General features: G+C 41.8%; 1 protein-coding gene across 1 annotated transcript; it reads left to right on the plus strand.

Moving 5' to 3' along the window:
- Window positions 1-2,198: 2,198 nt before the first annotated feature.
- On the plus strand, window positions 2,199-27,301 carry lima1a (LIM domain and actin binding 1a). Its single transcript, XM_031312548.2, has 11 exons — window positions 2,199-2,464; window positions 4,269-4,456; window positions 5,990-6,035; window positions 11,429-11,881; window positions 20,735-20,801; window positions 22,199-22,293; window positions 23,654-23,719; window positions 23,925-23,976; window positions 24,341-24,405; window positions 24,497-24,630; window positions 25,571-27,301. Exons 2-11 carry the CDS (start codon window positions 4,332-4,334, stop codon window positions 26,673-26,675), a joined length of 2,208 nt encoding a protein of 735 aa, XP_031168408.1. The 5' UTR covers window positions 2,199-2,464; window positions 4,269-4,331; the 3' UTR covers window positions 26,676-27,301.
- Window positions 27,302-27,632: the final 331 nt, after the last annotated feature.

Consider the following 27,632-nt stretch of genomic DNA (forward strand, 5'->3'; position numbering starts at 1 on the left):
TGCAAGTTAGCTAATGTTCGCTTGTTACTTCCACCCACCCAACATGCCTTCATGTTACACAGAAAATTAGCCAAACAAAGTTGTCACCGTGGCGATAGCAATGTGCTTTCCTACGATGTGGCAAGATGGAGTGAATGAAACATTAAATTGTTACATTTCACTAATTAGCGCGGTTCATCTAGCACCAACCAGGGTTCAGAGAGTGCTCTGACGTTACGATCTTTAAATTAAATTTCACGGTAGAATGTTAGTTTATTTTGTAATGTGTCGGTTTACGTCAGTCTTTTAAAAGACATGTTTATGATGAAATAAATACACCTAACACAAGTGATGTTAGTTATGTATGTGGTTGTACATATGTTTGCCATCTTATGGAACATTCAAAAGTCATTTTTGCCCAGTTTTGACACAATGTGTATTGGATTGATCAGATGAGATGGAAAAATGAGAAGAGCCTTCTGTGTGCGCTCTCACAGTCGTTTGTTTGCTTTCCTACTCCCATTTCGATTCAACGGCCCAAAAAAGGCAGACAAAGGCCGACGGGTGGCAACGGGGCGGGACACACTGCAAACTCTAGGGCGCCGTCGGCCCAACTTCGGCTGGCGGTGTTCTTGGTGTGTCAGGGCCTTAACTCTTCTTCCAGGCAGTGAACAAAGATACAAGGCTGCATTCACACCAAATCAGCAAAAACATAAGTCCTTCCATTCTTTAAAATGTGGGTAGTGCGTTAAGGCAACACATTCAAACTCCCATCGCGTAAAATACGGACGCTTGGTCAGGTGCCTTTGGCGTTGTTATTGACGTAAAAGACTCCTTTAGCGTCATATCTAAACACGTTATCTAAGGGCCCAGACACACAGAGCCGAGGGCCAAACGTCGGCAGAAAAGGCAGTTGGGCTGATCAGTCTCCTCAAATTGGTCAAAAAAGTGCCTCGGAACACACCAAAGCGACGAGACGTAATACGTCTCCATAACAGCAGGCGGCGCTAATCTGTATTGGATCGGATCGGATGGACACTCGAGTCACTGACCTCCCCAGGCTGTCCAACGGCCGATTATCGGCTCTGTGTGTCCGGGCCTTAAATGCGCTTGGTCGGGACTATTGGCGTCACTTTTGACGCCGTTAGGTTAAGGAAAAGGTCGTGGGTGGGCTTACGTTTCCATGACACACGGGACAAAAACGGGACGGTTGGGTTCAGGAAAAGAAGAACGGGACGGTTGGGTTCAGGAAAAGAATAACGGGACGGTTGGGTTCAGGAAAAGAAGAACGGGACGGTTGGGTTCAGGAAAAGAATAACGGGACGGTTGGGTTTAGGAAAAGAAGAAAGCGACGGGCGGGGAGCGTAAATTATCACCGCTCTCATGCTCTGCAGGGCAGTATATCATGTGCTACAGCGCTGTGAGATAGGCTAGATGCTACTGTACAAACAGGGATGATCTTTGAAGAATGGTCGAATAGTTCCCAGTGAATATCGAGCAAGCAAAACCTGTGTCAATGTACATATGGGCATGTCGGTATTGTTTAAAGACCTAAAAATACGCAAACATATCTAGGGTTGGGTACCGAAACCCTACGCAACCGGTAGGAAACGGACGGGATTAGAACACAAATTTCGGTTCCTCATTTCGGTTCCACTTAATGTGTCGACTGAAATATTTTCCCTCTGTCACTGCGAAACGGACGTAAAAATATCACACTTTCTCTGTAGTCTATTGTTAGCTAGCTACCGTAAATCTAGGCTACTTTTAAAACGCCATATTTTCCCTCTGGGCCCACCAAAATGGACGTAACAGCATATTACGGCTAAAACATCTATAAAAGAGCCTTTCTTTGATGTAATTTTTCAGTTTTTCAAGAATCGGTTTAGGAATCGGAATCGTTTTAAAAGTACCAGTTCGGCATCGGAATCGTAAAAATCCAAACCATACCCAACCCTAAACATATCCTTTTAATCTCATTTTGACGCAGGTTAGATGGTTATTTTTATACACAAAACACAAACTTTTTAAGCAGCATCTAATTTCCTCTTTCTTTCAGTGTATTCATCCAGGATTGGGAATGAGTCACATCCTCCGAAGTCCTGACCTCGTGAGAAAGTAGGCAGTCATCTGTAGTTCACTCAACTTCCAGGAATCCAGTGTGGGATTTCCCCCCTCCCCCTCTCAGCCCTCCCCCATCTGCCATGTGGGCTGGCTGCTTGCCTCACATAGCTCCAGGCGGCTCTGTCTGTGCTCACACTGGACCCTGCTGATTGGACGAGTGTGGAGAGCTCATACCTGCCAGGTGGAGGTGAATGCTGCATAATTTTCTGAGTTAAATGGGAGTGGTGGGAACTCCTCCTACTTCCCCTGTCTACTCAAAAGCACCGGTGGCAGCAGCTGAGGAGCTAAAAAGAGAAGGAAATACACAAGTAGCGGCCTACTGAACACACATCAGGGAGAAAAACAGCTGTGATAGTCACAGGTAGGTGGTTTTAAAATGTGCATTCTCTTCTTTTTTTTTTTTTACGTGAAGTTTTTTTTGAAGTGAAAAAAATGTCAGATTAAGTTCTTTTTTTTTAACCGTGTGTTTCTTTGAAGTTTGAATGATCATTCATGAATTTGTTTAATCTTTTTAAAATTAGAAATCAGGCTTCCAAGGCACCCTGTCGTCTTCTTTTAACCTCAGGGTAAATAGTTGGTGATACTGTGGCCCTTGTGTTCAATTTTGACACACAACTTAAAAACTTTGCATGAGTCTGTATCAGTTTTACATGCTGCTTTGTTTGTAATCTAAACCTTGTGACAGAGGTACTGTAGTCCTCTCAGTCACTCAACCATCCTTCATTTGTATTTGACCTGGTATTAGAGTATTTGTGATGTGTGGTGATGATGGGAGTTTGAGATGACTGCAGTGTACGGACATTTAGCCATAGCTGAAACGGTTGGTCAAATAATCCAATTAGTCGACAGGAAATGGATAAATGGAAACCGTTTTGAGAATCGATGGTTTTCTAAAAGTCATTTATGTCGCTGCAAAGCCAAACAATGGCTGTTTCCAGGATATCAAATGTGAGGATTCACCGTTTTTTTTTCTGACATTTTGAACAAAATCCATTTGGGGTTTTGGACTTTTGGTTGGACAAAACAAGACATTTTTGAAGCCCTCCGTTATTCTCAATTTAAACAAAAATCAACCGGTTAATCGATAACAAAAATAGCTGCAGCTCCGATCCATCTGAATGATCAGATAGGAAACTTCTCTCAATTGGGGAGCAACGATTCCCAAATTCTTGTGGTTGTGGAAATGAACCAACAAGTCCTAATTGGGCAACATCCCGCCGTGTGTGATGATTGAGTAATCAAACATTTGATGGTTGTGGCTCCTTGCACAAAGATCATTTGCTGATCTCTTGTCTTTAAATTGTAGAAAATGTTCGGCCTTTTGGTTTGGACCTGGTTATTTAGACAAAAAGCGAAACCTTAAACACGTTTCACTGTTTTCTGATGTTTAGTAGACCAAAAGATGAATCAATTATCAGGAATGGAGCCTTTTTAATGCAGTTAAAAATGTTGCATTATTAGTTAAATAAATGTTATCTTAAACAATCCCAGTGCTGGAGGAGTACCTAACACAAAGGAAACCGTGTTGGAGAAACTAACGAGCCATAACCTCCCACAATAGTCCACCTGCTGGGTGACGTCGAGACCCCCGAGGCTCTGCCGTCACCCACCCACTCCTCCACCTCCATTGTTTAATTCATCCTGAGCGTGTATAACTCACAGATGACAGTTATTTAGTGTGTGTGTGTGTGTGTGTGTATATATAGTCTTTTGGTAGTTGCCCTCCAGGCTCATTTTTGAGCAGAGTCACACAGGGAACAGATGGTCAATGGCTGTGTGACGCACTCTATTGACTTTCAGACACAGAGGCCGGTCCATGCTGCGGTGACACTGACACACAGTCAAATGTGGAGTCTGGCAAAAATATATTGATTTCTGGGTGAGGTTTTGTACTGATATACTGTAAATAAGCCTGAACTGGCACGTCTGATTTGATCTCCTCTGACTTTAACTACGTGTGTGAAGAAAAGGGGTAAGTATGACATTTAGCAGTGTGTGTGAAGTGATATGTAAATTTAAATGTACAGACAGGGTGTTTCTTACAGCTTAACCTCCAGTTTTAGAGCCGCGAAACTGCAGAGGAGAACGAAGTAAAATCAAAAGGGTTTACCACCAGTACGTGTGTATTTGGCTCAACGTGCTTCTTCTTTTCTGTGTCCTCTCAGAGTTACGACGTGTGTTTCTGGCAAGCTGACAAGACAAATTGATTGCTCAGACGTGCAGCAAAGATGGCCTCCGCCGCTCCGTTCAGCCGCAGACAGTGGGCGTCCCAGTCACTGAGGGTCACCGCCAAGGAGATGTCCATCGTCTCTGCGCGGGGTAAAAACAACGCAATCGCAGAACGCTTTTCCAAGTAAGTCCAACCTTGGCTCACTCTGCCCCTCGGGCTTCGACCACGAGTTTAATTAATAATTCACCAGCAGCCACTCAGCAGATAAGTCTCTTTTTTTTTTTTTCTTCTGTCACCTCAGAAATGAGGTCATGGGTCTTCCTCCCAAAACTTGCTCGCTACTCAGCCGTTTCGAGTTTCCTCTTTTTGTAAAATGATCACACCATCAGCCACAACCAGTTACTCCAGTTGTGTTGTTTTCTGGTTGGCAACGTGACTAGTGCAATATCCAAATTGCGGGGAGATGACAATATTTGTTAAAGGCAAAATATGTGTCTAACCATTCTGAATGAAGTATTGTGGCGTTGCAGAGACGTCCTAACCCTACAAATCCTATCCCACAGACTAAAGGAAAACATCTTTGTTTGGTACATATTCTTGCAAAAGTACTACATGACTATAGTACTTTTTTTTTTTTTGTGTGTGTTTCAATGAAAATGAGGAATGATGATCCAAAACATTGATCATTCCCTCCAATATCGTGAAACATATCGCAACATCAGTCAAAATAATCGCAATTTGACATTTTCCTCATATCGTGCAGCCCTAGTTGCATGATAGGATGTTTCCTCTCTGCACTTCCTCTGTCTGACCACTAGGGGTTAGTACTTCTCTGTTTTTAAGGGCAATAAACAGTAGATAGATATATTCCCTTCGTGTGAATAAGAAATGGACCAATTTGTTTCAGATGATGATAATGTTTGATATGGAACAACATCAGGACTTTTATCACTGATCCACATCTGTAAAATGCATAATTTTGCAACATACTAACACATTCTCAGAATGTACTTTTAGAGAGAGAGAGAGAGAGAGCGAGAGAGAGACTCTCTCTTTTGGTCTCTTGAAAATTCTCCAGTTAAACAATCTGAGAAAACTTTGTACACCCTTGATTGCGAGCGGAGGAAAAGACATGAGGAGAGAGAGGCGACGTGCATTTACCAAATTGAGACATCCGTGCTTCAGAGCCGTCATTTTACGCCAATAAAATGACGTGCAGCACAGCTGCATCCGTCCACTGTTATTGTCTCTGGCATGCATTTTTTTTTTTCACGGGTGCCGAATAGACTTGCGCAAAGAAAAACACCAATGCATCACCGCTCCTCCTCCTATGCATTTTAGGAATTATGACATTCTTTAAGATGGCGCTCTGAGATCGATTTCCAGGTCACAGGCAGCAGGATGGAGGAGGCACAAAATAAGAAAGGAGAAGAGCTATGTATTTGTCTTTTTTTTTAGTTTAGGAGCAGAGGTGAAACCAAACATTGAATCCACTTGTCACTTCCTGTGCTGCGTCCTGTGTGACTTAACGTAGGCCAAAGATTTTCCATTTCTAACACATAAAATCATTTGATGTTTTTGGAGAGGAGCATAGTTATTTCATGTTAGTTTCCTGGGTGTGTACAGCAGGATAGTGTAGGACCAGCAGTTTGTGATGATGGGCGGTCTGACCAGAAAAGTTTTCCTATTCACTCCCAACTTCTTCCTCATCCTCAGGTACCAGATGGCAGCAGAAGAGGGAAATGCAGAGAAGAAGAAAGCGGTAGGTAACTTTTTATTCACTATGAAATATGTCTGTTCACTCCTTCACAGGGGTGGAAGAAGTATTCAAATGCTTTGCAGTAGTTGCAAGTAAAAGTATCAATACTACACCACTCTACTATAAGTTAAAGCCCTGCATTAAAAATTTAAAAAATCCGTAGGGGTGTAACACAGTGGTGGGAGAAGTATTCAGATCCTTTACTTAAGTAAAAGTACTAATACCACACTGTAAAAATGCTCTGTTACAAGTAAAAGTCCTGCATGCAAAATGGTACTATAGTAAAAGTATGTAAGTATCATCAGGAAAATGTACTTAAAGTATTAAAAGTTAAAATTACTTAATGCAGAAAAATCCAAACAGTTGTGTGTATTTAATGGTCTAATCACTTCAGCTGGACTTGTAGGCCCTTTATATTGTTGGCTAGTTTACTTTATTATTAAACATCATATTTTATAAACCACATGTGTTTTGTGTGCAAAAATCTTAATTTGTGAAGTAACTAAAGCTGTCAGATGAATGTAGTGGAGTTAAAAAGTACAATATTTCTCTCTGAAATGTAGCGGAGTAGAAGTAGAAAGTGGCATGAAAAGACTAAAGTACAAGTACCTCAACATTTGTACTTAAGTACAGTACTTGAGTGAATGTACTTAGTTACATTCCAACATTGGAACTATACTGCGCAAATTGTAATTGCCGATTTACATGCTGGTTAATAGAGCTGATTGAGGAGGACTTAATTTAAGATACTTTTTCATAAACTGTTGTGTAGTTCAAAGACCCTGCACACCCTTGGGTATTAACTTTTTGTTTTTTACCTGATGGTTTTTTTTTTCTCAGGACTGTGTGGGCACGCACAGACAGGCTCACATGGATTCAAATCCTCGCTCACTCTCCTGTGCTTGTTTTGCAAGACAAGCTACAACTTAATCCTTATCAGTGCATGGAGTTTTATAATCCCAGCATAGTCCACCCTGAGACCGTCTGATCAGCCACAAATCACCTGTATGGGCATGCAGGCCCTGTAGTTCATCATGTGTCTTGTATGTCAAATCAAAGTAGCTGGTAACTATAGCTTTCAGATAAATGTAGTGAAGTATGTCCCTCAAAAATTGTGAAGTCGAAAGTAGCTAAAAATGGAAAAAAGTAAAGCACAGTTCTTGAGTAAATCTACTTGTTTACTTTCTAGGGCTGCACAATATATCGTTTTTTTTTTTATAAAAGCATCGCGAAAGGCTGCGACATATCGCGTAAGACACTCCGAGATTTGTGTTAGTTGAAAGAAAATATCAGCAGAAAACTGCTCATTGAAATGTAACCGTTTCTTTTTTTTAGTGGTGCCTTTTTTATATTCAATTCAATGTTCAATTTCGATGAAAGAGTTGGAAAGGATTTAATTTGTTTTAAATTCAACAAGCATTTTTTTGTATTTTAGCAGAGTACTGAAAGTAGCAGAAAGGCAGAACTGAGTACTCTCTTAATTTCCATTTTCTAATTTCTATAATTCATCGCAAGTGAAATCGTTATCGGCGTATTCAACAACATTATCACATCTTGCTTATTATCCTCATATCGTGCAGCCCTGTTACTTTCACCACTGCCTCTCTGCAGTTTAAGGCTAGAAAGTTCTTTATTTATGCTAAGGTGAGGCATCTGTTCAGCATCTCCACACACTGCAGCAGCAAACGTAGGTGAGCCGTATTAGCATCGGCTGTCATGCAGCGGTGGTAACAAGACGCCCCCGTCCCACCTGATCTGTGTGGGAAGGCTTGTTAGATGCTGTCACTGTGGGGATCGAGCACAGCAGGGAGGGTGTGCGGGGTCAGAGCGCTTCTTTACAATCTCAGGTCGGCATGTTGCTTTTACTTTAGCACAGCCACATCTTCATCCCCTTTATGGTTATTGGTATGAATTTGATTAAAGGAAATCAACAAGTTTCACTCAGATTATCTGATTTTATCGATCTAATTGTGTTTTTAAAAGGGCATTTAAAACTCCCTTTGTTTTCTAAACTTCTGCTTTTTTTGTACTGCTAGTCACTTCCCAGTTCTTCTTCAGCCTGTTTATGCAGTTATCTTTTACAAAGATCTTGTGTTCTGTCATGTTGATTTCTACTAGGGGTGAACGATTTAGGAAAAAAAAATCTAATTGCCATTTTTCTGCCAGATATTGCGATTAGGATTTGCTTTTTTTTTTAGCTACATATTGCACCTTCTACGATCATGTTAAAGTAATAAAATAAAAAGAATCCACTGAAAATAGGACACTTCTTTAAACAATCAGTGATATGTAGCATCATTCCAGCATGTATCTTATGAACAAAAAAACAGTAAATATAATAATGAAAAGAGGAACAAAAATGTTGACTCAAATATTACACCAAACATTCAACTAAATAATTCACATTAGCTAATCACATTCTTTCCAATTTCGATTTGAACACGATTAATCGATCAGCTCTAACTTCTACTGCATTGCCGTTTTGTACAGACCTTCATGGTCCCCAGAGAATGAATGTTAATGACTTTAGTGATCCTGACAACTTTCCTCCAGCACCATCATCAGGTCGACATTTGTAGTTTTTGAGTAAAATGTGTTGGTTCAGACATTAATGCCTCCCTCAGGTTGAATCCTAAGACAAAAGGACTTGACTTCCCAACTTTCCCTCCTAACATGCCAATCTGAGATGATGTCAAAAATAATACCTTCTAAACATCAGCATGTTAGTATTGTCTTTGTGAGCATGTTAGCATGCGGACATAAGCATTTAGTTTCTTCCTGAGTACAGCCTCACAGAGCTGTTAGCATGGCTGGACACTAGGGCTGTGCTAAAGAAAAATCGATTCGGCCATATAGCGTGACGTACACCTTGCTGACGCTCGATGGTGTTTTTTGCCTCCAACGGCACCTTCCAGGCAGCTAACCTTAACCCTAAACGTAACCATTGCCGCGCTGCCTGGGGGGAGACGTTGGGGGCAAAAAACACCAAAGACCCTTGCTGACATCACCCATGATGCAGTGCACAACAGGGCCAATAGGTGGAAGCAAAGGCCAATCCACATTACACAAACGGCACATGTTCCACAAACATAAGAATATTTAATTTACAATTATTAACAACTCTGGCATTAGAAACATTACATTTTACTTTTAAGATCTCGGGCCTGAATTAAATGTTTTAAGTTGTACGATCGGTGTTATAATTAAGAACAGCTGTTGGACATGATCATTTTTCAAAATCAACGTGTATTGCGATGCGTATCATGTCCTCTGTATCGTGGGGCAATACCCACCGCTACTGTCCACTCTTAGTCTTGTTGTGTTGCTGGTTACTTCCCACTTCATTTTAATGCAGTACATTATGTGGGAATTTTCTTTTTGTCTTTGCTGTCACTCCTGTGAATTGATGAAATGGTTCTATAGCTTTTTTTTTTTTTTTGTTTGTTTTTTTTCTGGCATCCATCATCCCTCTCACTAAAAGTAAAGCGAGTAGAGACAGGAAAGGTAGTCGAAGGTGTTACTATGGAATGCGGCCCCTAAAGCAAACATTGGATAGAGATACAAGTCAGGACGGCTTATCAGAACATTATTTATCCATATTTAGTCTCCCTGCACTTCGTTGTGAAGGTTTTTTTTTTTTTTTTCTAGCACTCTTTTTTACCTTTTCTCATTTCCTGGACTTATTTTTCCTCTTTCCCTCACTGACTCTGTTTCTGATTTTCTCTCCAACCCCGCCCCTCGCCCCCTTCACTCCCTCTCGGTTTCCTTCTCTCCTTCCTTCCCTGTGTGCTGTAGGAGGGGGGTGGGCTGGTTACTTCATGCTGCTCTGATCACTTCTCAAGGCGCTCACATCTGGAACAGCTTGTAGCCAGCCAGCACACACACTCAACTCAAACACACAAATTTTAAACTCACAACGCCAACTGGACAGCCGGGTCTTCAGCGACTCTCTCTCTCAGGTTTTTACTTTCTGCTCTTGGTGGTGTTTTTTTCCCCCAGCTTTTTGTTCTGTATCCAGCATGATTCAGGTTCATAGACTTGCATGCTGAGCAGCTCTTTGTCTTTTTGTGTTTCTGTTTCTCCTCCTTTCTTTCATAGCTGAAAGTGTTTGCTCTGCATGAATGCTAACATGTAGTTAAATGTGTGTGGACGCTGTTATATTTTAGTGTTAAGCTTCATTCAGCTATTGGAGGATCAGGTGGTGTCCGTCCAACATTGATAGAATTCATTGAACAAACTAAAAGCAGATTCAGAGAGCGGCTAACATCCCTCAGTATCAGCCTTCTCCGCCAAAGCTTTAATAGAAATAGTGAGTCATCGTTATTAAAGTGTTGGTGTGTGACTGTTTGTGTTGCTGGCAGTTATCTTCTCTGCCTTCTCACTACTCAGGCATTGTACATCTTTTTTACATGATTATATACTGCACATCTGCACCAGAGGACTTTAGACTACTGCTGTTAACCTATTAAGCTATTTAACTAGTTTACTTTATGTGAAACTGAACGGAGTCTTATCTGTTGGTCAGACAAAACAAGCAGTTTTTAGACCTTGCCTTGAGTTTCAGGGACGTTGTAATGGATGTTTTTCACTTTTTCCAGCCGTATTAGACTTTTATGCGTGATCAATCTTATCTATTGACACTGACACACAATAAGTTACAGGCCTCTTTTGTCTTCTAGATCTACAACCTGTTGAGAGAGAGAGAGCTGAAATAACTTTTTAAACACCGTTTTTTGTTTTTCGATCGACAAAACACTAATTGGCAACTATTTTAAGAGTTGATAAGTCATTTTTCAACAAAAATGCCAAACATTGCATAGCTCCGGCTTCTCAAATGTGAAAATGTGATACTTTTCTTTGTCCTGTGATAGTTAATTATGTAAATATCTTTTGGACTGTTTTCATGGAGTTTCCAGGATATTTTAAAGGTTTTTCACCGTTATCTGCCATTTTATCGACAATCGATTGTACCGAGAAAAAAATCAGCAGATTAATTCATAATGAAAATAATTGTTAGATCCACTAAAGCAACACATGGATGTTAATCTGCCACTGAAAACAGTCCCCAACAAATGCACCATCGTTAAGTAACATTTCATAAAAACTACAGTGACCAACTGTTTTGAAATAGTCTTTTTAAATATTTGTGAGCCATTTTTTAAAGATGTATATCTTTAGTAGGAACCAGTGAGTTTGGAGCTGAGAGCCACAGACTAGGTGTGAAAGTATTGAGAGACGGGCTAACGCATGTTGGTTTTGGTCTTTTCATGAGATTTGGTGACAATGCCATGGCAGCCTTATCTTTGAAGCCTTGGGGTGCAGGAATTGACTGCATTTTAGGTTTCAAACTGAAAAGGAGTGTAAATAACAGCTGAGTGCTTGTTTTTTCTCTGCAGGTTGTAGAACCTCTTCCCTCCACACTGCGCAGCGGGAATCTGAGTGTTTTAAAGAAACGCTGGGAACAACAACAGCAGCAGCAGCCGTCCAGCCACAGAGCCCAACGTCAAGCCTGCAGCCCTGCCGACGCTCAGATCCACATCAGTCAACCCACAGGCCCCAATCCTAGACCCACATCACAGATTGAGAACCAGCCAGACACCCTGAAAACCACCACACTCTCACTGGACCAGCATACTGAGCCGGAGACGCAGGTTCACTCCGAGACCAGCTCCAACCAGCTGCAGTCAGCTCAACCCCAGGATCTGAGTGACATGGAGGAGAAGCCCAGCAAAGATTCAGAGGGGCAGGAGGGAGCAGCAGCAGCTGAAGTACCGGACTCTGAGAGGCCGAGTGTTCCCCTCAACAGCCTCAAGATGATGTTTGAGAAGAGAGAGAACCTGACCGACGAGGTGAGTCTTTTATCGGACTGTCACGGTGACCAGCAGGTTATGGCGTTTGTCCATATCGGAGTCAGAAGTTATGAGGTGTAACCGTATGAAGAGAGAACTTTCTTTAGTTTCATCTTGAGGCGGATTTATGCTTCTTCGGAGGCTCTACGCAGAGCTTTCGCTGTGGCCTACTTAAGTGGCCTGAAGTTTATACTGAAGTATATTTAATGTGTCGCCACCAAGCCACGGCCGAGTGGACCAATCACAGTTGTTGCAGTCTGCGACGTGTAGTTACATTTCTTGAGGTGCAGGTCAGGCTACAGCATGGGGTCGGTATGTCCACGTACCTACATACTTGCCCACGGTGTCGATTTTTAAGGCAGAAGCATAAATTGGCCTTCAGACAGAAAAATTATCATGATTGGTTTTAGTTTAAGTAAAAAAAAAAAAAAAAAAAAGTCAACTTGTTCTCAAAGAGGTCAGATCCCTCCAGTGCTGTCATGCTGCTAGTCACATGGTGCAGCTTCACTTCACCATCCCTCAACAAGCAAACTCAGCTGACTTGCCGACATCCCCCTCGGCAAGCATCAGTGACCGGAGCTTCGTGCACCCCGGGGCAGCTGACTGTTATTTGTGGAGCATAAAAGTCGAGGCATTTAACATCCAGTCATGCATTCGCTCGAGGCGTGTAAAATGTAAAGTGCTCCTACTCGAGGTGTGACATGTTAACAACGGCCATGCTGTATTTCCTCAACACAAGAGCGTCCATTTACGACAGGAAGAGAATATTACAAGCCATTATGAGGCTTTTTTTTTTTTTTTTAAATGAACAACTTGCAAAACACTAAGTACTTTGTCCTCTGCACTGTACTGTAATGATTGATCAGAAGAAAATGGCACCACAGTGATTAAAGCTCCTACGTTCACGATTTTAAATTAACAATGGATCACTTATAGTGACGAACCCGCAAAAAAAATGGCTTTGTTCACTGTTGCTGTTCTTATAGGGTGTTTTCATCTTTTAGAAGAAGAGGACACTTTATTGATCCCTGAGGGGTTGTTGTCTGTGCACATAACACACATACCAAGGCTTGAATCCACAAATGGGACACATGCACTTGCAAGGGGTACCTCTGCAAGGCGAACTCCATACTTAGTCCGTACGGGGACTTGAACCTTTTTTTTCATTGTGCATGTCTCAGGCTGTACCACCTAGTGTCATACAGTCTCTCCTCTGAGCTAGCTGCAACAGCCTGAAGTGTGGAAAGTAAGATGTAAACAGTAAGTACCCCACATCATCTCCAGACTCCATCTGGAACTTGTAAATAAAATAAGACCATCAGCTATAAAACTGAAAATACAGCATCTCTGTTCTCTGCAAAGACAAACTAAATTACCTGATTAATGCAACGTTATCACGATGTCTCCCGGCCATTTTTCACCGCAGAAAGCTGCTACCTGCATGGCTGAAGCTAATATAGTTAGCCTGAAGAAACAAGGTGTCTGTCCCAACTAACGTTACAGTTTGGAGCCGCGACACTGAAAACGTAACCTTAATCTACAACAGCAGTCTTATCCACCACTCGCTACTGACTGGGAAACCAAAGTTTTCCCAAACTTGCGATCTTAAAGAGGCCGGCGGGTCCTCTAACTCTAGTGTTTACAGCTTGTTTCTGTTGCCCATAAGGGACCAAACAAATCCATGAAGGGAGTAAAGACAAAAGAAAGGTGAAAGCAAACTTGCAATACTTTTTCATTTCCTTTTCTGCCTGACTGGATGCTGTGAGATAGGAGCAGCTTCATTAGAGAAGTTCAGAGAGCAGACGGCAACTCCTGTATCTTGGAGCCAACCCCCCCGGGCAAACGGCCACTCCTCCTTAGAGTTTCTGCTCATCCATTCCTGTAAATCTTTCTTCTTATGAGCAGGAACATGTTTGTTTTTTTCCAGATAAGTCTGCCAGACGAGCAGGCTCCGACATTGCCCATCACCAAGCATGCGTGGAATGTCCTTTTTAAAAGATAAGGATGTTATTCTATTATTTTTTTTTTTTATATTTTTTTTGTCAACAAATTCAAAGATAAGACCAAAACCAACATTATTAGTCCATCAATACTTTCTGACTTCCTGTCTTTGGCTCTCAGCTCCAAAGCCCATTGGTTCCTACTGAAGAAGTAAATCTTAAATGTGTCACAAATATAACGTTTCATCAATTTCCTCAAACGGCACTGTAGATTTTAAGAGAATAGTTTGACATTTTGGGGAATGCTTTCATTCACTTTCTTGCTGAAAGTTTGACGAGAGGATCAATTCCACTCTCATATCCCAATACTAAATATAAAGATGCAGCCAGTTAGCTTAGCTTAGCACAAAGACTGGAAACCAGGGGAAACTGGCTCTGTCCAAAGGTAACAAAATCCACCTAAAGCTAATTAATACACACGTTGCATCTCTTAAAAAAAAAAAAAAAAAAAAAAATCTGTACTAAAGAAGAAAAAAAGTGTGATTGACAGGTTGTGGTTTTACTGGGTGTTATGTACTGTTGAGCCAGACTAGCTGTTTGCAGTCTTTATGCTAAGCTAACTGTAGCTCTGGATTTACTGTACCGCTATGAGAGGGGTATCCATCTTTTTATTTAAGAAGTGTATTTCTTCAAAAGTATTTCTTTTAACAAATGTTACCCAAACTGGAGTAAGTTCATTTGTTGGACTATTTTCAGAATCCCATTCATTTTCTTAATCAGGATTTTGATTATCAGCCGCAATGTTGTAACCGTCTAATGTAGACAGACCACAAGATGAGATTGTGAAACAAACTTGTACGCGGTACAAAATCCACCTCCTTTTTTTTTTTTAAAACTCTTTTATTCACAATGTCATGGAGAAGTACTACACTTCCCACAATCCTAAAGTGTAACAGAAGTCTCTGACTGGTGGACCTCGCTGTTGCCATGGAAATGTTTACTGCACCCGTGAATGGCTAGTGAGCTGCTACCACTTTTCCAAATTTGTTTTTTGCGTCAAAATGTATGCCAAATGTTCTATGGTCACAATTTATCTCATAGCTGGTTGGCTTGGTTCCAGGCCTAAAACTTTTTTAGATGATTTTCTGCAATGTCAGTGGAGTGATTGAATGAATGAGAAATTCACTTCCTGAGCCATTCAAAAAGTGGGCGGTCACTGTTGAGCTCTACAGGACGGAAAATGTGGGAATAAGAAAAGTACCGACTAGCTCGAGACTTTAAACCTGAGATAGTTTTTGTTGAGGTCTCATGAGATCCAGGACCAACAAGGTGTGGTTCTTGGCAAAAAAAAATAAATAAATAAAAAAAAGAGTGCTGTTCTAACAAAGACTTTGTTTTTCCACTGCTTTCACCACAACCTGACCTCCTACAGTATGTGGGCTTTTTAAAAAGTGAGATCAAGGAGCAACTCTGGGGAGTTGGGAGAGTCTTTTTACTGCATGTTGCATGGTTGTCTTACCAAAGGAGGGATTGTTTTAGGGAAATCCTCCAGCAGTAATACAAGATCTGTACAGTTCTTGTACAATAGTGTCCACTGTGTAGCTGAAGCTGGGCCTTCTGCTTCCCTTTTTGTTGAGCTCCTCTTCTCAGGGCAGATGATGTCATGGTGCAAGCTCATTAATGCAGACAGCTGATGTGCACTCTGAGCCTCTTCAGACCGCCCCCTCAGGCTATCAAAGCTCTCCTCCTCAGTCATCCTTGTTCTCCACTTCTCTGCTCCTCAGCCCTCCGTCCATCTCCTCCCTGTGTTCTCCCTCAACCCTCCCTTCTCTTTCTAGACCTCGACCTCCACTCTTTCCTTTCTTTTCTTTTTTTTTGCGTTGTGGCTCAAGGGGGAGCAAAGTTTGTCGGTCCAGCACTTTGGTCCAGACTGAAATATCCCAACCACTATTTGATGGATTGCCTTGAAATTTTGTACAGACATTAATGTTCCCCACAGGATGAATCGCTGTCTTTGGTGATCCTCCGCCACCAGCAGGACAAAGTTTTTACTTATCCTGTGAAATATCTCATCTTCTAGATATATTGGCACAAACGTTTGTGCACAGAATTTTGTACAGGCATTCATATTCTTCAGAGAATCATTTCTAATGACTTGATAACCCTGACTTTCCTTTTTAGCACCACCATGGGGTTCACATCTGTGGTGGAGTGAAATATCTCAACAACTATTAGATGGATTACCATGACTTGATTCGGTGCACACATTTATCTTTCCCTCAGGATCATTTGTGAGAACTTTGGTGACCCCCCCCTTTTAGTTTTTTCATCCAACGTGAACTAAACTTAAAATTAGACCTGCAAAACCCTACGTTAGCATGACAATAGCTCAAAGCACCACAGTGCAGAGTACAGCCTCACAGAGCTGCTAGCATGGCTGTAGTCTAAAATTAAATGCCCCCCCACCCCACCCACCGGCGTATCTTCATAACCCCCTCTCCACTCCCCTCCTCAAGCTGGGCGAAGCATGCAGTCATGAGGCACTCTGAAATTAATTGACCCTCACCCAAAGCAGCCCCCTCCCTCCCACACACAGCTCAGCCCCACCTATCCTCCCCCGCCTTCTTTTCCTCCTACTGTCACTCCCTGCACCAGCTGCTCCTCCACCCTCCTCCTGTCGCAAATGACTCCACCCCGAACGCCCGTCGCTTTATTCTGAGGCTGGGGGACCATGACAGTGTAAAAAAAAAAAAAAAAAACCACACACACACACCCTCTAAGCCATCTGTAACACCACGGCAGACTTTGGCTCCCCTCCTGTCGTCATCCCCACCTTCATTGGGCCACACCCCCCCTTGAGCAACCCCCCTTGGAACACCTGCTCCCTGTCGCCTTTCCTATTTCCACCCAGTCTACGTCCCCTCCTCCCCTAAACCATCTCCCCTGTCATAACCAAGATCGGGGCTGCTCTGCTCAGTCGGTGTCTTCTCACTGCTGGTGTGTAAGGTCTGCTGGATTCAGTCATACGATCCCCCGAACCGGCTTCGCCTCCCCGTCTCTCTGCTGACTCTTTTCTCCCGTGTGGCCTTTTTTCTCCGGTCGCCTTCACAAGAGGTAGCTATGGTGTTTCCATTCAGACCGTTCAATATGGGGTTTCTTACTTTTCTTTGTTTGGCCTCTGAACAGGCGCACGGTTTCATACCCCGAGACACACTGTCTACTGTTACTTGTCCGTTCTGTCTTTTTTTTTTTTTTTTTTTTTTTGACTTCTCTGTTAGATTAGGATGTTTTCTCTGCAGCTGAAGGAGGCCTTTTAGAGAAAACGGCTACAGAAGGGCCTGTATTGAAAACGGCTTCTCAAAGGCCTCTTCATGGGGGTAACTTTATCACTGGCTCCTTTCAACTGTGTCAGCTCACTTTGAACATCATGATTGTGTGGCTAAGGTATATTGCCTTGTTTGTTTTAAAGGCTATTAACTCATGACGTGGGTACCTTCCTATTAGGTCTTTTGTTTTGCTTGATGTAAGAACATGTTGTCGTCTTCGGTGACCCGTGTGTTTGTGTGTGAGGAGTGTTCGTGGACAGGGTGCGGTTATTACTGCAAGCCAGTCTGTAAGGGAGCTTTAATAGTATCAGGATTAGTGGCAGATTCTTTGTCTAGCCGGCTGATCCAGCCTCCTGAGACCCAGACTGGCCACGCATGGCCCGGCTGCTTGTTTATACACACACACACACACACACACACACACACACACACACACACACACACACACACACACACACACACACATCTCCCCTCCTCATGTACAGACACACACACACACTCATGCAAACCTGTCTCAGACCCCCCCTCTCCCACAAAGCTGCACCTCCGGTTTCTGGAAGATAATCCACCCTCAGAGATAGATCCATTCATATGAAGATGACGTTTTCTTTTGTTGGGATTTGACTCTGTTCTCTAGTGCTAGACACAATGGGTGCTCATTTGTGTTCTCAGTTATGATTCAGAGTTAGTGTGTGATCATACATATGTATTATTTACGAATGTATGTTTTATTCACTCCCTGCCCCTGCCCCCAGATGACCTCGCCTGTGATAGCCTCATCGTCACCTGATAAAAGGATAGTGCCAGGATCTAAAGATTTAAAAACCAGAGCTTAAAGCTGCTATAATCAATGTATTTATATTAACAGTGGAATAAATGACTACAGTTGTGTAAGGTGTCGCTTGTAGGCGAATCCACAGAGCATTAGCACACGACTGTCCAGTTCCTCTCAGCTCTACAGACTCTACCTCTTCAGCTCATTGTTTGTAGTTTTTACGGCTACAACTGTACTGTTTGGTTCACTCCCACGACTCTGTTTTTTTTTCATACTCTGAAAACGACAGACACAGTTGGAAACTAGCTGGTGAATAAAGTGGACCATTTAGCAACTGAAGAGACGGAAATTTCCCTCAGGAGTTGGTAGGGACCAAAAACGGCGATAAAAGAGAGAATATTAAACTTACATTTATCAGGTCGACACAAACGCGACTGCAGATGAATTTATAATGTTGCTCATGTCTGTTGGGTGTGTAAATAAGTTTGCCAACAAGTTAAACATATCAACGCAAAAGGTGATGTGGGTAAGGGGCTAGGGAATGCATTATGTCAATGACGGGTCCCCACAAAGATAGTGAAACAAACGTGTGTGTGATTTTTACATAAAAATGGGGAGTACTGTGTGTAGTTTTAAAAACCCTGAGCTACTGTGTTGTTTTAGACTTCTGAGAGGAAGCGATTTCATTTCAGCGATAACTGACGAGCATTAACTTGTCCGAACAATGCTTGTTGTTTTTCAGTGTTCACCCTGACCTCTGCTTTTTGTCTTATGAAATCTTTCCCAACTTTTACCTGCTGCAGCCTGCAGTGGGAAATAACTAAGTGATTTTGCTCAAGACATGTACAATTTTAGGTACTTTACTTTAGTATTTCCACTGTGTGCTACTTTATACTTCTACACTAGACATATTTTACTTTACAGCATTTATTTGTGACCTGTAGTTACTTTTAAAATTAAGATTTTAAAAACCTATGATCATCTTTTCCTCTCTAAACTGTACAGATGGTTTCATTTAAATAACTTTGAATCCCAAAGAGATCAAATTATCTAATATTTCACTAACGATGAAAGCTTAGAGAAAAGTACAAAATAGTAATACAAAATTGTGTAGCAGAACTCTGTTCTTTCTTCTTTGCTCTCCCATTAGTCATCTCCCAACCCCTCACATTTATTTTGTGAGCCTTGGAGGGGCCCAAGCCTTATGTTGGGAACCACTGAACTAAACTACCAAACTTCACCATATTAGGAGGTTAAAACCATAGACTGTTTAAAAAAAAAATATATATATATATATATATATATATATATATATATATATATAAATAAAAAAGATGGTCGTACAATACCGTAACGTCAGCTATTTAAATTAGCTGGATACATGGTTAAACCTCATTTGCTCTTACTAGTGAATTGCTGTATGTACTTTATCCAGAGCAATCCCAAAATGTCCCAGTTAGAGTAAATGCCGTAAACATATTCTTTGTAAATCTTTACAATCATTCCCAATCACCCCCTTTTTGACAGCATCAAATAACTAGTGATAACTTTAGTTTTTATTAAAGCAAACCGGGACGAGGAACAACAGGATATACTCATCTTTCATCTAAAATGCATGTTTGATGCTTTCATATGTCAACCCGTTTATTAACGTTAGCTTGGAAAACTAATTTACCTGTTGGGCCACCGACTAAAGAAAATGACTTAGCCGTCAGTCCGACCGGCGGTGACATGTTGCTGTTCCTATCACTAGATGTGGTTTCTCAAAGACACTAGCAAAGCAACACAGGACTGTTTAACTGTATATCTTTAAAAGTTTCAGATAAGCCTGAAAATGACAACAGAAATAAACAAGTTTGCCAATTTGAAATATCTCCACGATTCATATCAACGACCGGTTGTCTAACCAGAAGTGATTGTTGTGTTAGTGCGAGGTCACGGTGATTCGGCCTATATGGGTACACTTTCTGTTTCAGAACTGAGAACGCTACAACAGAATAAAGCTCATTTGGGTAAAAAAGGGAGAAAACAAAGTCTTCCATTCAGTTTTCTCTGGAGAAGCTCCAGGCTTTATAATTGATGACATCACAAGTTTGAGATTTTTTTTTTTATAGTTTCTGGCTTGTAGAGAGAGTAGCTCATGATCACAAATATTTATTGAACTTTCCTCTTTCATGGAAATAACATTGGAATTCTTATTGTAGGTGCTGTTCCCCTTAAGAACAATATCTGCTTCTTCTAGTACTTATTTCACCCACTGGCATTGAATCTGTAGTAAACACAGAAGGGAAAACTGCCTTTTTTGTCATTTTAGTGGGGAATCTATTGAACAGGTGTTTGGGCCTAACATGTTTCTCACAGACTGAAGGCTAAATGAGCAGAAGCGTAATCTGACCTATCGCGTAATCTGTACCGTACGATGTGTGCCCTCATGTTGGCATGGCTGTCGGTGGGAGTGGTTTGACTGCTGCTGGACAGTTGAGACTTGAACGGTTGTTGACAGACGGGGTGTCTGTCTGAGGCTCCGTCTCTCTGAGCTCATAAGGGGATTAAAGTGGTTTGAACTGGACAAACGCACACACTGTACCTCAGTGATTGTCTAATGTCTTTGCGTCTCCCTCTACACTTTGATCTTCCTGATGGACTGTGTTTGCTCTACGGGCTGGAACATGTGAGCATCAGCAGCCTGTGTGCTGTAGTGTGTGCGCAAAGGCCATGCAAGATGCACTGGAGCTGTTTTTTTTGGTCCTTTGACTTCTCCATTGCCTTGTGTCTGACTGTTTGTGTGTGTTTGTGTGTTTGTTTCTTGCAGGTATCCAGAGAGCAAACGAGTAGAGGAAACAACGGTAATACTGCCAACATGGACCAGCTACTTGGAGGTACATATTCTTAGTTTTGTTGTGTAGTTTTGGGGGCATTTAAGGCATTTTTATATTCGAGAGATGAATAGGAAATGAGTATGGTGAGAGAGATAGGTGAACAATATGCAACCACTGTTTTTGGCCAGACTTGAACCAGCAACTTATTGGACTTAACCGAAGTCCAATACAAATAAGATTTATTATTATACAGTTTACTATTAAGCCATCAGGGCACCCTGTATTTCTCTTTGAAATTTGACCCATTTAAACTTGAAAGAAGTATCCAGTGTGTTCAACAATTTTTAGAACCCAGAATAGGGTTTGTAGTTTGGTATTAGTTAGACCTATAAATATTGGCCTTTTTTTATTTCTCTTAACATTGCATTCATCAGTATTTTTTTTTTTAGTGTAATATGAATGGAAGTTTGACCTACAGCGCTGTCGGGCAGCTATTTGCTAACACATTTGCTGTATCAACTTTATAAGGTGATAATGTCAATGTTTAATAAAAGTTAAATAAGGGAAATATCGGTCTCTTCAGCTGCTTAATGCTCCACTATGTTCACCAGCCACCTCTAACTGTTTATCTGCTGTAAATGGGATGGAGATGGAAACAAAAACGATTTAAGTTTGGGGTCGCAAATTCAAAACGATCAGCTGAAATAGGCTACAACGCTCTGTAAAGCTCCAGTGATAACACTCTGGTGATCCAGTGTTAATGTACAAATCTTGATTATACAGTAGCTGCTTTTAAAAACAAAATTTAGGCAAGTGTATATATTTTCTGTCAAAGGCAAAAACCCTCCACTGCTCCAATGGTCTCACATTCACAAAGCCTTGTCTGCACATCCAGCATTGTTGGACTTTTCAGTCCGTCACAAAAAAACAAATGTCCTCCACAAAACACTTCCTGCCCTCCTCTGGATGGATTACATCCTTCCCAGAAGTGACCGCTGCAGGACCACTGTGATCAGCAGACTGCCTCTGAGAGCACAGGAAGTCAGACAAAACCCTCCGTTTCCCTCCACACAGCACACGGCTCCTGACCTCATGTTCCCATCCACAGCCTGCATGACTAACCAGCACCGCCTTCCCTCAGTCTCAACTGGGTGGAAAAATGAAAAAAATATATATCCTGAACAGGGACATGTGAACATTTTGGCGAATTCTGCATCATAAGACAACGATGGATGGACTGTGAAAACTGAATTTGTGCTGCGTTTGTGGTCTTGCAGGCTAAAAGTATTTCTAACCAGTTGGAAAGAATCAATGTGCTTCAAACGAGGTCAACCGTGCTCTAAACCCTCGTTACGTTTTCTAACAAGTACAAGCTGCGCAGTGTGGTAATCTGATTTTGTAATAATGAAACTTGGAACCACAATCGTTTTGCATCAATTGTGTTGTTGTTGTACCAGATGGAAGTCTTGCAGAGTCGACTCCTCTCCGGGACAGGATGGCCCTCTACCAAGCTGCCATCTCCAAACAGGAAGTAACTCCCACCTCAGTCAGTGTGAGTACTCCTGTCAATCATCCCCCCCAAACAATGTATTTTATGTTTGTTTTTTTTAGTTTTCTTTCTGCAGAAATGGTTCAACCCACTAGGTGGTGGACGAAGTACTCTGATCTTCTGCTAAAGTAAAAGTAATGCATTCAAGTGAAAGTACAAAAATATTAGCATACGTAAAAGGATCAATACGGTTTTATCTTAACTGATAAATCATATTTGTGGATTTATATTTTGTATTATGAATTTTTTTTTATTTATTTTTTTTATTCGGAATCTGGAAATTGACTAGAAGTATAAAGTCCAGTTCAGACCACGAGTTGAAACTTGCGACTTCTTGCAGTGTGCCGCTCTGCAACGTTCTGAAACCCGCCAGTTTACACCAATGCGACTGGACAAGACGGTGTATCATCTCCATAGCAACAAATCTCTACTACTTACTTTTGGCGTTTCAGGCATTTTTGTAGCTAAATTTTGTAGGATCTTAAAATATAAAGGAGGAAAGTGATAGTGAGTTATTTGCTACAGTAGCCTTTCTAGTAGAGGCTGAACAGCGAAAGCTTTACTTTCTGATTCCCGGCTTTGTTCAAACACCGCTCCCTCTCTTCAGTCACTCTCTAGCTCGCTCGACCACTGCTCAGGCGACTGAGCCTTCGTCTAAACAATTTCGACCAGTTGACGGTTTGTAACTGACTAGCCATCAGCTGGTTTGAGCCGAGCTGAGACGGGCCGGTTCAGACCGCTGCAAATATTTCCTGCAACGTTCTAGTCTAACGGTTTTCAGATCTTTGGTCCGAACTGGGCTTTAAGTAGTAATATTTAGTATTGTGGTGGTGATATCGGACATTAGACTATAAATCAGCAGACTACTGTTGACCCCTTGCATCAATTATAATTTATAATTTCAGCTTGGTCAAACTCTTTAGAGATTTTTGGGCATTTTATAAGCGAGTCAAACTCAGAGAGATGGATAAGATGGAACTTTATTAATCCCAAAAGAAATTGTTGTGCAGCAGTTGCAGTACAAAGTAGGAAACAATATAAAATTTATAAATTAGGTTAAAATATAAAAACAGATCTCCAGATAACCGATATCCAAAATACGCACAAGGTCAAAAATATAAACAAAGTAAAGATCCTAAGTAAAGTTAAGTGTATACGATTACTTCCAAATGTCCAATGGTTAGGTCCACACTATGTGCTGTGTTAACTCCAAATATTCTACTCGCTTTAAGGTGACAGCTTTGTGCTGTTGTCTAATCCAATCACCCAAAACTAACTCTGGACTGGAGTCAATCTTTAAAGGAGCACCGTGGGCTAAATGTTTTATATTTTGTTACTGAACCTCCTCTCTTGTTTCTCCCAGAGTGATCAGCTGGACAGTTTCTGCGGGAAGCAGAAGGAGAACGTTCCTCCGTGCACTCTGGACCTGGTGAGGAGTCTGACTTATTGTCATTTATGTGATTTTTTTTTTTTTTTTTTCAAATGGTTATAAACTACTTCATATCTCAGACATGGTGGATGTTTCACCGCATGGTTTATCTGTAAAGGAAATTTTGTGTGCGGCAGTTTATGATGTGGAACAAATGGGACAGGGTTGATTTTTTTTTTTTTTTTGTTCTCTTCTCTTGTTACAGAGTCCAGAGTCTGAACCAAACAGCAGGAAGGGTTTCACCTCGGAGAGCAACGGTAATTTACTTTCCATGTCTCCATATGACTCCAGATGATAGGAATCCTCTCCTCTAATGAGAACTTGGCCCATCATTAGAGTGGATCTTTGGGTGTAGTTAATGGAAAAACATTAACTACACCCAAATAATCCAGTCTGTAAGTTATTCAGAAATGACAAATCTATATTTATGTTTTTAATTAATTTATCTAATGTACTATAATACTGTACACTGCTTCATGTTGGATTCCTGAGCCTCTAACGTGTCAGTTTCTATGGAAAAGTCAAGAAGTGTACATGTATTGAGTATGAAAGCGGCTCCATCTAGTGTTCGGAACACGTCACTGCCTTTTCCTCATATTGGTGGTGTTGTGATCCCAACAGGCTCCGCTTCTGGCACTCCTACATCCTCCAATCAGAGAGACTCCTCTCAGCCCAAGACTCCTAAAGTGAGTCCTCGCAGAAAACAACCATTTGACACAGAAAAATGCCCATTAATGCCATGTTGTGAATTAATGAATTAACTTTGTGTGCGAGCAGAACTTCCGCCTGCCTGTGAGGGAGACCTGTGTGTCGTGTCTAAAGACGGTTTATCCTCTAGAGAGGCTGGTGGCCAATCAGCACGTTTACCACAGCTCCTGCTTCCGCTGCTCACACTGCAACACCAAACTCAGGTGAGGGTGACAAAAATACTGATGGTTTCTTAAACTTTACAGGGTTTGCAGACATTTTTAGACACTTGGTTACATTCATTTCTTTATACTAAGATCACTTTTTAAAACTCAGGTTTTTTTGTTTGTTTTTTTACCGCCATGCAGCCAAGCACGACCAAATCCAAAATTAGATAAGCTAAACCTTTTGGTTGTTGCAGCAGCAACAAAGACAGCAATAGTTATAGATAAGTAGAGGGGGGGGGGAAGAGTAAAATAAATAAGAGGTATTTTAAACTAAAATACTAGAATATAAAGAATTTGGAGACAAAAGGGGTGTGGTTTCAAATGCAGTAATGTTTAAAAACCACAACAATGACAACCGGTAGCATTACAAAATCAATCGCTTGTATCTTTTGTAGCAGCAGTATTTTACTTTTAATTTTCATAAACCAAGATTGCATTACAATAAGAAAAAATGACATGTCTTTACTGCATGGATTGTGATACCTATTTTGTATTTGTTACAGAAATGCTGCTTTATTTTTGTGTGTGGGTGGAAAATTGCAGTCTAATTTACAGTATTTTGTCATTTTAGGTTTTGAACATAAATTCAACACTTTAAAAAAACAGACAGAGGTTTGAGTGTGTTCTGTGTGAAGAGTAAAAAAAAGAGTGAAATCAGTATTCAGAAATGCACATTGCTAACTGTAAAAAAATAAACCGTAAATACATGTAGCATACTTAATACCTCCACTCAAGCTCACATAAAACGATTAGCAATTCGTACATCCAGCAGTTGCCATCGCACCCAATCATTAATGTTTTGAAACGAGATCCCCATCATTACCCACCGATATTCTTTAGAAAATGATCCGATGGCATGAGAGAGAATCATTTCTCACTCCGTCATAGCAGCTTGTTTGTATTTTCTAATTGCGTCTCCCTTTTTTCTTAAATTTAGTTTGGTGAACTACGCCTCCCTGCACAACAACGTCTACTGCAAGCCGCACTTCTGCCAGCTGTTCAAGGCCAAGGGCAACTACGACGAGGGCTTCGGCCACCGGCCCCACAAACAGCTGTGGGATAGCAAAGGGGAGAGCGGCGAGACCTCCCCACAGTCCAACACTCCGACCAAGCCAAAGATCCAGAGCCCGGCCCCGGCCTCAGACCTGGACAGCCCCAGTGTGGAGGACTCCCCGCTGGCTAAAGTCAACGTGCTGATGGCCACTATGGAGGCTCTGGGACAGGGATCACCAGAGAAGTCTGACAGACCCACTGAGACCCGCAGGCTGAAAATCTCCTGGCCACCACGAACGGAGCTGGAGGACTCGAGCGGCCGCAGTGGCGCCGCCACAACGACCGCAGACGAGGGGTCCGCCAGTAAGCCCATCCGAGCCAAGTGGCCCCCAGAGGAGGACTCCCTCTCCTCACCCCCAGAACAGGCCAGAGAGGCGCCCTGCCTGCGCCGCACCTCCTCCCTGAAGGAGCGCAGCATGCCCTTCACACTGGCAGGACAAGCTCCTGCTCCTGAGGCCAGACAACCGAGTCCTCCTCCTGTGGACGACAGGCAGCCCAGTCCTGAACCATCCAGCATGGAGCTGCAGCACTGCGGCCAGTCGACAGACAGCCAGACACCCACCGAGGACAGCTGTGTGGACGTCCACACCAGCTCCGGAGAGGAGGAGCAGGAGGGGGAGATGAAGACTGAATACTTGGCGGACTATCGTCTCGCCAAAGAGAAAGACGACACTCCGGATGATCAACCTGAAGAGGAGGAGGAGGAGAAGATGGAGGAGGAGGAGGAGGAGGAAGATGGAGATGTGTCAGAGGAAGAGATGGCGCCTCTGAAACGGGAGGAGACGCCGACAGACATCTCATCTCCGGAAGGTGAGGTGGAAGCCAGCCAGTCGTCTCAGGATGTGGGCTTCTGGGACAGCGAGGAGGTGGAGGATAAGGAGGAGGCAGAGCAGCAGCAGCAGGAGGAGGATGAGGAGGTGCTGACGGTGGAGGAAATGATCAAACGGAACCGACACTACGAGGACGAAGAGGAGGAAGAGGATGCATGAACTGATCGATCAACAACATAACCATGGACACTTGGTGGACTTCATGCCATTCCTTTTTTTTTTTTTTAGAGGTTTTCTTCTCTTCTTAAAAGAGTTGCTGCAGTGTCTAGTGTGAACTCTACTGAACTCTTTATTTGTGCCTCTTTCGAACACTTTCTGAAACCTTTAAAGCCATTCCTACAAGATAGTTTTTACAAGGCTATTGTCCCTCTGACACAAATTGTTTTTAAATGTACAATATTTAAAATTACGCCCCATGTAATGTTTTTTAGCACTGAGATGTCCAAAGGTATGATGATGACATGTAGAGAATTATTTTCTGTAATTTTTCTATTTTCATTGAAAGCCTCCTAATCTGGATTGAAACTTATGCTATAAGTACCAATAGCATGATCCTATTACTATACCAAGAAGTGGGATTATTACAGCTTCTTAATGGAGTCCTTTTTTTAATAGGAAAGCTAAAAGAAGACGTGCCACTCTGTTTTAGAAAAAGCCCAGGCCAGCACTAGGATCAGTTTAAAATAATGGATTTGGATATGTTTTGACTTTCTGTGGAAAATACATCTGTCACTTTACTTTCTTTTCAGTTGCCCTTCTGTATGTACATGTTAGACTTAAAAAAACAAACATTTGTTCCTTTTTGTTTTCAAGAGTAATAACTGGATCGGAATACTGTTGTACTGATGTTTTTCAAACCAAGGGACCAAATATCCTACATAACTACTGTTTAAATAAATTGTTATATGCAAAATGTTTTGTCTGAGTAGCTAATGTCAGCTGGGGACGGATGGCACAACTCAGTGCTATGATGACAGTTGGTCGCGTGACGATTAAAATACTGAACATTGACAATATAAAACTATTTATTACATTTGGGTTTAATCATATTGAACTATGGTATTTTAGGTGATCCGAGGAGTATTGTTTGGTTCCTTATTATATCAAAGCTTTCAA

Source organism: Sander lucioperca, chromosome 12, assembly GCF_008315115.2.
Source record: "Sander lucioperca isolate FBNREF2018 chromosome 12, SLUC_FBN_1.2, whole genome shotgun sequence".
Lineage (NCBI taxonomy): Eukaryota > Metazoa > Chordata > Actinopteri > Perciformes > Percidae > Sander > Sander lucioperca.

Coding starts and splice junctions, on each gene's coding strand:
- lima1a (XM_031312548.2), top strand. CDS start 4,332: ATGGCCTCCGCCGCTCCGTTCAGCCGCAGACAGTGGGCGTCCCAGTCA. Junction 6,036..11,428: donor ATGCAGAGAAGAAGAAAGCG/GTAGGTAACTTT, acceptor TTTTCTCTGCAG/GTTGTAGAACCTCTTCCCTC. Junction 24,631..25,570: donor CACTGCAACACCAAACTCAG/GTGAGGGTGACA, acceptor TCTTAAATTTAG/TTTGGTGAACTACGCCTCCC.